The 12,585-nt window shown below is 44.0% G+C and overlaps 1 protein-coding gene across 1 annotated transcript in view; it reads right to left on the reverse strand.

Moving 5' to 3' along the window:
* The window catches only part of fbxo3 (F-box protein 3), a 53,268-nt gene that overhangs the window by 17,879 nt on the left and 22,804 nt on the right, over positions 1–12,585 (reverse strand). The window contains exons 6-8 of the mRNA XM_060838677.1: positions 4,306–4,351; positions 2,874–2,958; positions 2,083–2,205 (exon numbers count right to left, since the gene is read on the reverse strand). Of these exons, the coding sequence (XP_060694660.1) occupies positions 2,083–2,205; positions 2,874–2,958; positions 4,306–4,351 (254 nt within the window). The remainder of the gene's footprint in view (positions 1–2,082; positions 2,206–2,873; positions 2,959–4,305; positions 4,352–12,585) is intronic.

Genomic DNA, 12,585 nt, shown 5'->3' on the forward strand with positions numbered 1-12,585 from the left:
TTCCTTCTTTATCTTGACCAGAGCTTCAATACCTCTAGTTATTTAGGGTTCCCTTACTCTCCATTCTAACAAGGATATGTTGGCCCTGAACTCTCATTAACTCACTTTTGCAAGTCTCCCACTTGCCAGACATCCCTTTGCCTGCCAACAGTCTCCCCCAAACAACATTTGAAAGTTCCTGCCTAAGACCATCAAAACTGGCCTTGTCCCAGTCTAGAATCTTAACCTGTGGATCAAACCTACCCTTTTCCATAGCTATTTTTAAAATAATGGAATTACGGCCACTCTTCCCGAACTGAAGCCCCACTAACACTTCTAACACTTGCCCCTCCTTATTTCCCAAGAGGAGGTCAAGTTTTGCTCCTTCTCTGATAGAGCCATCCACAAACTGCATGAGGATTCGTCCTGAACACACAAATTTATCTCCATCCAAGCACTTAACACCATGACAGTCCCAGTCATTGTTTGGAAAGTTAACATCCTTTACTATTCTTGCAGTTATCTGCAATCTGCTTACATATTTGTTCCTCAATCTCCACTGACTATTTGGGGCCCTATAGTACAATGCTATCAAAATGACCTTCCCCTTTTTATTTCTCAGATCCAAGCTGGAGTCCTGCCACATCCAGTTGTGAATCAGTAGTACACTATTATACAACTCACTGGAGGAGGAGATTTCACAAATATCCCATCCTCAATGATAGAAGAATTCAACACATCAGTGCAAAAGATAAGGCTGAAACATTCAAATCATTCTTTGCAGAAGTGCCAATCCATCTCAGACCCCTCCTACTGTCAGCTACAAGACATCTTTGCAGGAGTTCCTCAAGGTGGTGCCCTAGCCCAACCATCTTCAGCTGCTTCATAAATTACCTTCCCTCCATTACAAGTGGGGATGTTTACCAATGGCTGTACAATATTCAGTACCATTCATGAATCCTCAGCCACTGAAGCAGTCCATGTTCAAATGCAGTAGGATCTAGACAATATCCAGGCTTAGGCTGACATGTGGCAAATAACATTGAAACCACAGCAGAACCAGGCAATAACCATCTCCAATAAGAGAGAATCTAACCATCTACTTCTGACATTCACTGGTGTTATCATTACTGAATGCCCCACAATTAAGATGCTGGCAGTTACCATTGACTAGAAACTGAACCAGAATTGCCATATAAATACTGTGGCTACAACAGCAGGTCAGATTCTAAGATTACTGCAGCATTACCTCACCTCCTGACTCCCCAAAGCCCGCCACTAATCTACAAGGCAAGATTGTGACAGAATAATCCCCAGTTGCCTGAAAGTGCATTTCTAACAAGTGCACCATTCATGCCTGTTTGCCTGGCACCACATCCACCATCTTCAACATTCATGCCCTTCCCCACCAACACTCAATAGCAGACGTGTATGCTATCCAAAAGATCCTACAGAAATTCACCAAAGATCCTTAGACAACACCTTCCAAACTCTCAACCACGACTATCTATAAATATGGGCCGCACATACGTGAGAACAACAAGTTCTGCTCCTGACTTTGGAATGACAGGTAGTTCCTCTATAAGGTTGTGTTCTTATACAACTCCACATTATAGAAAAATCGTGCTTTAGAAACAACACTTAAATGTGTTTCCGATGTAATCGCCAATATGTTTTCAAAGTTTGCGCTTGAGAAACAGTGCGCCCAATTCCTCAAACACATTCCAGTGAATTCACATCAACAAAGCGCACGTTATGGAAGAATGACCTGCATATTGGCCATTCCTTCACTGTCACTAAATGAAAATCCTGGATAGTTAATGTCTGACAGCACAGACCTCAAGTACTGCAGTAGATCAAGGAGGAAACACTATCCTCACATGACAGTTAGGGAAGGGCAATAAATGTTTGCCCAGCCACACCTGGTCCACATCTTAAGAATGAATTAAAAAGGGGTGCATTTCCATTAGGAATTTAAACCAATATGATAACCATTTGTACAACAGATTCAGTCTAATTCCACAACTTTTAAGTTGTTCTGAAGTCTCTAATCTGGCCCAGACACAGCTGATAGGGTTGAAGAAGAAAGGTCAGCATACATACCTGATTCTGTATGAGAAGAAATAATGTGGTGGGTGCACTGAGCTCAATTCTGGGAGGAAGGAGGTGGCTACAGATATAATAATATCCCCAGTTCGAGCCACCCAACTTTCGTCATGAATGTACCTGGGAAAGAGAGAATCACGTCAACAGAGAATGAATTGGCATACAGGAGAGTAGCCAGCAAGAAACCTGATCAAACTGGAACAGGACCATATACATCTGGTGGGAACACAAAGGCCGCATACACATGGTAGGCATACATAAATTACTACATACTGTCTGCACACAATCATTTAAATAATTCAGAGCAAACTGAATTAGGATCTGAAATGGAATAACGTGCAGGGTTATGAGAAGGCTGGGGAGTAGCATTAATTGAATTATTTAGGTGCAGACACAGTGGGCTGAGTGGTCTCCTCTTCCACCAGAACAAATCTGATTCAGAGAGACATTATCAGAATAAGACACATACAACCTGCCATACGTGCTTGTATATGCATAGAGACATACTCCCTCAGATCCACACAGACTTCCAAATGCAACGTACAAGCACTCCCATCCAATGTAGTGCACACACACACTCCAAACACAGTGTACAAGGCACCCGATGTGTGTACGCAAATAAAGTGCAGCATATGAGACAGACACAGATAAATGTGCATACCCAGAATGTTTATGCACTGTAGCCTTACACACAAGATATATGTGTGCACAACACAAAGTACAGTGAACAAGGTGTAAACATACAACTCACATGCACAGCCAGAAAAGAAACGTATAAGCACACTGACCGGAATATCTGGTCTCGGATGATAGGATACCGCCCTGAAATTACATTGTGAACAAACTTGGTGAACCATTCTGTGAATGAGGTGCCTGGAAACAGGAAAAATAACATTAACCCTTCATCAACTTGGTCTTGTACTGCAGTGAGAACTATTAATCTTTTGTGACATGACCTTGTTCAACAGTGAGAACAAATCACATTTTGCAATGGAAAACATTCACGCTTCGCTGCCCAATCTTACACTGTCCAACTTCTACAGAATCTGGAGAGACCTACAATACGTACAAATCAAACCTACTGTAAGCCTACTTTTTGAGAGAGGGAGAAGCCAACACCAACAGGCTAATGGAATTCGCTCAACGCTGGTAAAATCAGAAACTCTGGATTTGGTGAAGACACCATTCCGTATTCGTTAGACAGCACAATAGTGGTCCACAGAATACAGCAAAGACAAGCTGACAAGAGACTACAGAACTGTGGAATTAAAACACATCATAAATTAACAGCTCGATCATAGAGTCCTACAGCCTGGAGACAGCCCCTTCAGCCCAAAGGTCCACCTCGGCCAAAATGTCCATCCACGCGAACTCAGTTTCCTTGAACTTAGCCCATATCCTTCTAAACCTTTCATATCCATGTATTTGTCCAAATGCCTTTGAAATGTTGTTAATGTACACGTCTCAACCACTTCTGCCAGCAGCGCATACCACCCTCTGTGTAAAAGCATTGCCCCTCAGGTTCCCTTCTATTCTTTCCCCTCTAACCTTAAACTGATGCCCTCTAGTCCTCAATTCCCCAACCCTGGGAAAAAACTGAGTGTATTCACTCTATCCATGTCTCTCATGATCTTATACATTTCCATAAGACTCCCCCTTCAGTCTCCTATGCTCTAATGAAAATGTTCCTACCTTGTCCAGCCTCTCCCTAAAACTGACCCTTGAGTCCTGGCAACATCCTTGTAAATTTTTTTCTGCACTCTTTTCCAGTTGAATCCTTCCGATAGCAAGGTGACCAAAACTAAACACAATACCCTATGTACAGCCTCACCAACATTCTATAAAACTGCAACTTAACTTGTTAACTTCTACACTGAATGCCCTGACGGATGAAGGCCAGTGCGCCAGAAGCCTTCTTCACTGTCCTGTCTACCTATGATTCCACTTTCAAACAACCATGCACCTGAACTCCAAGGTCCCTCTGTTCCACTTAAGGCCCTACTATTCACCATGAAACTCCTACCTTGCTTTGACTTTCCAAAATGCAACACCTCACACTTATCTATATTAAGCTCCATTTGGTCAGTCTGTGCACTTAAGGAAAGGTGGAAAAGTCAGATACAAAGCCCTATCAAAATAAGCTGGTTTCACTCGCTGGCAGCTGAACAGTAGAGCCCAATTCCACAACAAGAGAAGGGTCAGGCAATTGGAACTCCATACCTGTGAGGAACATGTCAACAACAGACGGATCGCAAGCCATCTGATTCTGTGGAAGAGAGGAGAACCATATCATTCTGGATACTACCAGATAGGGTTACACAGCACATACACACACATCATCCTATGAGCTGATCAGGCAGGAGCAAAGAGCAGACACACACCACTCTGAACACTGATCAACCAGCATTTGCAGAACTTACAGTCATAGAAATCAATAGCACTTGAAAAGGCCCTTCGACATTTGCATTTGTGCCGTTCAAGAACAACCATCTAAAACTACACTAATCCCATTTATCTGCACATTGTCCATAAGCTACTATTCCGTGGTATTACATCTGCTCATCCAGACAACTTGTCTCCACCATCCATTCAGACAGCCTTGATCCATATTTCACCCAGGCTCTCAATTATGTGTACTTCAATCAGATCACCCCTCAGTATCCTCTGATCCACTGAAAACAAATCCCAGCATATCCAATGTCTCTATAAAACAGACTTTCCATCTCAGGAAACACTCTGGTGAATCTCCTCTGCATTCTCTCCAGCACAATCACGTCCTTCCAATATTGTAGTAACCAGAACTGCACACAGTCGTCCATCTGTGGCCTAACCAATGGTTTATAAGATTGCAACAAGACTTTCCATGCTCCTACATTCTATACCCTGGCTAAAGGCGGCAAGCATCCCCTACGCCTTCTTCACCATCCTGTCTACCTTTGCTGACACCTTCAGGGATCAATGGACTTGTATACATAGGTCCCTTTGTTCCTCAGTACTCCTTAGGGACTTGCCATGCATTATGTGTATCTCTCCCTTGTTAAAGCTCCAAAAATTGATCATAGAAGTGAAGAATCCCTTCAGTGAGGCAAAAGGCCATTCGACCCATCAAGTCTGCACCAAACCTTCAAAGAGCATCCCACCCAGACCCAGCCCCCACTCTATCTCCATAACCCATTTCTACCTATCCTATATATCCCTAGATACCACAGCATGATCACATCAACTACTGGAAACAGAATATCCTTTTTTACCCTGTCAAAACTAACCTGCACATCTATGGACTGTGGGAGGAAACCAGGACACCCGGAGGAAACTTACGCAGATATTAGGAGAACGTGCAATCTCCACATTGACAGACACTTCACATCCAAGACCGGAATAAAACCAAGGTCCCTGGTGTGGAGAGGTAGCAGCGTTAACCATGGAGCTATTGTACCACCATCACCCCACACTTCTCAAGATTAAATTCATCTGCCATTGCTCTGCCAAATTTACCAGCTGATCAATATCTGAGACCTCCCACACCAATCCCTTTGGTACACCACTGTCACAGGCTTCCAATCACAAGAAACACCCACCATCACTCTTTGTCTCCGAACATGCAAGCCGATTTTTGAACTGGTTTGCCATCTTGCCTTTGATCTCATGGGATCATATGGACCTTGTTAAAGGCCTTACTGAAGTCCACGTAAAGTACACCAGCTGCACTACCCTCATCAACATATTTAGTCATCTTTTCAAAAACGTTCAGGTAGAACCATAGAATTTTACAATACGAGAGGCGACCATTTGACACATGTCTGTACCCAGTTCACGAAATAGCTGCCCAGCTAGTTCCACTCTCCGGCCCTATCTCTATAGCACTTTAACTTCATCACTTTCAAATATATGTATTTGAAAGCTCCTATGGAATGTGTCTCCACCACCCTCTCCAAAACTTAACAACTCTCTGAATAAAGAAGTTTCTGCTCATGGCCATTCCAAACTCACTTGCTGACAACCTTGAAGTTGTACCAGTGACTAAAGATCACATCAACTACTGGAAACAGAATATCCTTCTTTACCCTGTCAAAACTGTTGTAATTTTGAACACCTCATCCTTTAATTTTCTCTGCTCCGAAGAGAATAAGCCCCCATTTCTCTAATCTTTCCTTGTATTAGTGAGTTTTGAGATTTGTAGCTCAGGTTGAGGTTCTGGATCCTTGGAAATCCCCATCCTTCCCTTGTATCTAAAATCCCTCATTCTTGGCACCATTCTAGTAAATCTCCTTTGAACTCTCTCCACAGCTTTAACACCTTTCCTTAAAAAAACTGTGCCCAGGACTGAAGACAACCCATTCCAAATGTGGCTTGACCAATGATTTGCATAAAAGAGTAGTCTCACTACCTTGTTTTTTTTTATGCTCTGTGGCTCCACTTATAAACCCAAGGATCCTATAAAGCCTTCTTACCAATTGTTTCAACTTGGCTGGCCACCTTCAGAAAAACATGCACATGAAACCCAAGGATACTCTGCTTCTGTACTCTCCTCAAAATTGTACCATTAAGCCCTGTATTGTCTCTCCTGGTTTCTTCTGCCAAAATGCATTACCTCATATTGCATTACACTGAAATTCATCTGCCAGGAGCATGCCCATTTGTTCAACTTGCCAATGTCCCTTTGAAGTCACTCAATGCCATCTTCTGGAGATGCCAATGTTGGACTGGGGTGTACAAAGTTAAAAATCACACAACACCAGGCTATAAACTCTGTGTCTTACAATTGTGTACTCCACAACCACCTGAAAAAGGAGCAGCGCTCAGAAAGCTAGTGCTTCCAATTAAACCTGTTGGACCGTAACCTAGCGTTGTGAGATTTTTAACCTAATATCATCCTCAATTCACAATTCTCCCTGGCTTAGTATTTGCAAAATTAGAGATTTTGTCCACAACACCCATCTCCAAATTTTTTTAGATTAGACTTACAGTGTGGAAACAGGCCCTTCGGCCCAACAAGTCCACACCGACCCGCCGAAGCGCAACCCACCCATACCCTTACATTTACCCCTTACCTAACACTACGGGCAATTTAGCATGGCCAATTCACCTGACCCGCACATCTTTGTGACTGTGGGAGGAAACCGGAGCACCCGGAGGAAACCCACGCAGACACGGGGAGAATGTGCAAACTCCACACAGTCAGTCGCCTGTGTGGTACAGTGATAGGTAAAGAAGAGGTGTTTAAAAGGCTGGCAGCACTCCAGGTGGAGAAGTCACCGGATTAGATGAATCCTAGATTGTGGAGAAAAGTAAGGGAGCAAATCAGACGGTTGACAGAAATTTTCCAGGCCTCTCTGGACATAGCATTAGTCCCAGGGAACTGAAGGATTGTAAATATGATATCATTGTTTAAGAAAATGGCAAAGTATAGCCCAGGAATCATCTATAGAAATCAGAAAAGGAAGGGTCCCAACACCAAACCCTGGAGAATACCATTTTCAACTCATCTCCAATCTGCAAAATGCTCATCTATACCTACCTTCTCTTCCCTACCTTTTAGCCAACTTCTGATACATGCTGCCAAGGACCCATCAATCCCAAACATTTCTAAATTGTTAACCAACCTGCTATGTGACACTCTATCAAGTGCCTTCTGAATGTCCAAACATAAAATGTTCACCTTCATCCACTGCTTGTGTGACCTTATCAGAGAATTAATTAAATTTGTAAGACAAGACCTGCCCTTAACAAAGCCATGTTGACTATCTGGCATGAACTTATTTTCCTGGGCTATACTTTGCCATTTTCTTAAACAATGATATCATATTTACAATCCTTCAGTTCCCTGGGACTAATGCTATGTCCAGAGAGGCCTGGAAAATTTCTGTCAACCGTCTGATTTGCTCCCTTACTTTTCTCCACAATCTAGGATTCATCTAATCCGGTGACTTCTCCACCTGGAGTGCTGCCAGCCTTTTAAACACCTCTTCTTTACCTATCACTGTACCACCCAGTTACTTAACATTCGGATTTTCAACAACGCTACCGTCATCACCCTGTAATTTGGTAAAGACAGAAGCAAAACATTCATTTAGTACCTCAACTTTATTCTTTGCTTCAGTGAGCAGCTTACCCTGTTTGCTCCTTATGGGGACAGTGAGGACTGCAGATGTTGGAGAGTCAGTGTGGATAAAGAGTGGAGCTAGAAAAAGGACAGCAGGTCAAGCAGCATCAGAGGAGAATGGGAGTTGACATTTCAGGTCGGAACCTTTCGTCAGGACTGGGGGAGGGGAACAGGGCTGAGAATTAAATAGAGGGAGGGGGTAGGGCTGGGGAAAGGTGGATTGGATGCTGATAGGTGGCTCAGGCAGGAGGGGGCTGTGATTGATCAATGGGAAGGGTGGAGCAGATAGGTGAGAAGACTAGATTAGATTCCCCTACAGCGTGGAAACAGGCCCTTCGGCCTAACAATCCACACTGACCCTCCAAAAAGTAACCCTCCAGACCCATTTCCCTCTGACGAATGCACCTAACACTATGGACAATTTAGCATGGCCAATTCACCTGACCCGCACATCTTTGGACTGTGGGAGGAAACCCACGAAGACACAGGGAGAATGTGCAAACCCCACACAAGCAGTCGCCCAAAGCTGGAATCGAACTTGGGTCCCTGGCGTTGTGAGGCAGCAGTACTAACCAATAACCAACCGTGCCACCCCCAATGGAAGGAAGATGGACAGGTTGTGTCAGGTTAAGGCGGCAGGGTGCAGAGGGAGGGCTGGACCTGGGATGAGATGGGGAGCCAGGGGGGTACGCAGAGATTTGGAAGCTGGTTTTAACGCTGTATGGTTGTAAGCTCTCAAGATTTGGCTTTATTTTGATGGTAATGGATGCTCAAGATGAACATGTCCTACAGGAATGGGAGGGGGAGTTGAAATTGCTGACAACCAAGAAGTAGGGTTGATTGGAGCGAACAGATTATAAATGTTTCCTGAACCGGTTCCCAAGTTTGTGCTCAGTCTCTCCAGTGTAGAGGAAACCACATCGGGAGCAAAGGATACAATAAATCAGGTTAGAGAAAATGCACGTAAATCTCTGCCGGACTTGGAATGATTCCTTGGGGCCTTGGATGGGAGGTGATGCGGGCTGTGTGGGCCCCACCCTTTAAGTAGTCTTTAACTATTAATATGCTTGACGAACATTTTACTATTTATTTTAGTCCAGCCTGTCATCATTTCCTCATGCCTCCTCTTAGCCTTCATTATTCTGGTCTGGCCCTCGCTCCTGCATCTGAGCTACTCGCCTGGTTTTAATTGCTATTTTTACTCTGGTATACATAACATACTGAAATCATTGTAGCGGACCTGGGGTGTGCAGTGAGAGAGGGACTCACTCAAATCCTTGTAGAGTTTTACCTGGGGTGTGCAGTTTATTTATTGTATACTTTGCTCCCGATGTGGTCTCCTCTACACCGGACAGACTGAGCGCAAACTTGGGTACCGGTTCAGGAAACATTTATAATCCGTTCTCTCCAATCAACCCTACTTCCTGAAGAAGGGCTCATGCCCAAAATGTCGATTCTCCTGCTTTTTGGATGCTGCCTGACCTGCTGCGCTTTTCCAGCAACACATTTTCAGCTCTGATCTCCAGCATCTGCAGTCCTCACTTTTTCCTATACATTACATACCCTCTTTTCCTTTATTCTCTCATCAATATTCTTAGTCACCCAGGGTATTCTAGCTTTGGATACTCGATAGTTATTTTCATGCTTTTCACCTCTATATTGAAATTCGCCCATTTCTCATATATTGCTTTATCCACTAAAATGCACCTTCAATTAATGTACTCCAGTTAAACTTTTAGACCCTGAAAATCTGCTGTTTTCCAGTCTGGGATCCTAATCTATGACTGAATTTTATCCTTTTCCAACTTAATATTGAACTTTATTGTATTATGTCAGACAGGATCTCCCTGTAACAAATCCATCCTGACTATCCCAGATCAATCTTTACTTTTCAAAGCATTCTTCAGATTTTTCTATTAACTTCCCTACTATTGACATCAGACTAACTGGTCTGTAATTACCTGCCATACCCTGCTGTCTTTCTTGAACAAAGGAACTTTAGCTAATCGCCAGTCATCTGACACTTCATCTGTGGCCAAAGTTTTAAGTACTTCCACCGGGATCCCAGCAATCGACTTTCCTCCCATATCAGCCTGGGATTTCTCGGGCCTTGGGAATTTACACAACTTTATATCTGCAAAATCATCAAATAGCTCCTCCTTATTAATCTTAAATTACAGAATCTCACCACCCCAACTATAATCTCCAGCTACAATGTTTTTTGCCTTTGTTAGTACGTTCATTTAAGACCCTACCCATGTCCTCAGGCTCTAGCACAGGTTGTCCCTTTGGTCTCTAATAATTGTAATAAGAATAAAAAGATTACTAGGAAAAGAGTGGGATCTATTAAAGGTCTGGGGGTTTTCCTTGATCCTATCTGTCAAAGATATTCCATAGTCCCTCTTTGCCTACCTAATTTAGGACAGAGAACAATGCAGCACAGGAACAGGCCCTTCGGCCCACGATGCTGTGCCGAACATGATGCCAAGTAAAACTAATCCCTTCTGCCTGCCCTTGGTCCATTTAACTCTACTTCTTGCATATTCATGAGTTTATCTAAACACCCCTTAAAAGCCCCTGTCGTATCTGCCTCTACCATCACCCCTGACAGCGTGTTCCAGGCGCCTACCAATCCCTGCATAAAACAGCTGCTCCTCACATCTCCTTTGAACTTTCTCCCTCTCACCTTAAATGGATGAATTCTAGTATTAGACATTCCAACTCCGGGAAAACAATTCTGATTGTCAACAACCTCATAATTGTATAAACTTCTGTCAGGTCTCCCTCAACCTCCGCCGTTCTAAAGATGACAACGCTAGTTTGTCCAGACTCTCCTAACAGGCAGCATCCTGGTAAACCTCTTCTGCATCCTCTCCAAAGCCTCCACATCCTCCTTGTACTGTGGTGACCAGAATTTGAATGCAGTACTGTCAGTGCCACCCTCACAAACTTTTATAATCCTGCAACATCGCTTCCTTACTCTTGTACTCATTGCCGCAACCAATAAAAGGCAAATATGCCAAATATCCTCTTTACCACCCTATCTCCTTGCTTGGCCACTTTCATGGAAACATGGACTAGTACCCAAGACCCCCCTGTACATCAGTGCTGTTAAGGGTCCTGCTATTAGCCATATACTTTCCCTTAACATTTGATGTCCCAAACTGCAGCACCTCTCACATGCCCACATTGAGGCTGTACAGTGCTACCTCACAGCACAGGGTTCAATTCCAGCCTCAGGTGACTGGCTGTGTGGAGTTTGCACATTCCCCCAGTGTCTGCATGGGTTTCCTCCCACAGTCAAAAGATGTGCAGGTTAGGTGGATTGGTCATGCTAAATTGCCCATACTGTTTGGGGATGTGGTTGTTGGGTTGATTATTAGGTGGGTGCTGCAGGGATAGGAGTAGGGGAGTGAGTCTGGGTGGATGCTCTTTAGAGAGTTGGCGTGGACTTGCTGGGCCAAATGGCCTGTTTCCACACTATAGGGATTCTATTCTATAAAATTAATCTCCGTCTGCCATTTGTCTGCCCATATCGCAATTGGTCTATGTCCCTCTGTATCCTTTGACAAGCTTTTACACTATCCACAACTCCCCTGAGCTTTGTGCCATTTGCACACTTACTAACCCACCCATCTACATTTTCATCCAAGTCATTTTTATACATCACAACAGCAGAGGTCCCAGTACACGGTGGCACAGTGGTTAGCACTGCTGCCTCACAGCGCCTGAGACCCGGGTTCAATTCCCGACTCAGGCGACTGACTGTGTGGAGTTTGCACGTTCTCCCCGTGTCTGCGTGGGTTTCCTCCGGGTGCTCCGGTTTCCTCCCACAGTCACAAAGATGTGCGGGTCAGGTGAATTGGCCATGCTAAATTGCCCATAGTGTTAGGTAAGGGGTAAATGTAGGGGTATGGGTGGGTTGCGCTTCGGCGGGTCGGTGTGGACTTGTTGGGCCGAAGGGCCTGTTTCCACGCTGTAAGTCTAATCTAATCTAATCTACAAATCCCTGCGAAACAGACCTCCAGCTAGGAAAACACCCTTCCACTACGACTCTATCTTTTATGGATAAGCCAATTTGCAATCCAAATGGCCAAATGAGCATGGATCCCAGACATCTTAATCTTCTCGATAAGCCTACCAGGAGGGATCTTGTCAAAACTTCCTGTAGACAACATTAAGAGTAGAGCAGTCATTGATCACCTAATACAGCAAATAAATCAATCAAATAAGACATGACCTGCTCCACATGCTGACTGTCCCTCATTCGGCCACGTTTTTCCAAATGCACGTGAATCCTATGCCTAGGAATTCTCTCCAATGGCTTCCCAATCACCAATGTGAGATTCACTGGTCTACAGTTCCCTTCTTGAACAGAGGAACAACATTAACAACTT

This window comes from Hemiscyllium ocellatum, chromosome 18, assembly GCF_020745735.1.
Source record: "Hemiscyllium ocellatum isolate sHemOce1 chromosome 18, sHemOce1.pat.X.cur, whole genome shotgun sequence".
In the NCBI taxonomy this organism is placed as follows: domain Eukaryota; kingdom Metazoa; phylum Chordata; class Chondrichthyes; order Orectolobiformes; family Hemiscylliidae; genus Hemiscyllium; species Hemiscyllium ocellatum.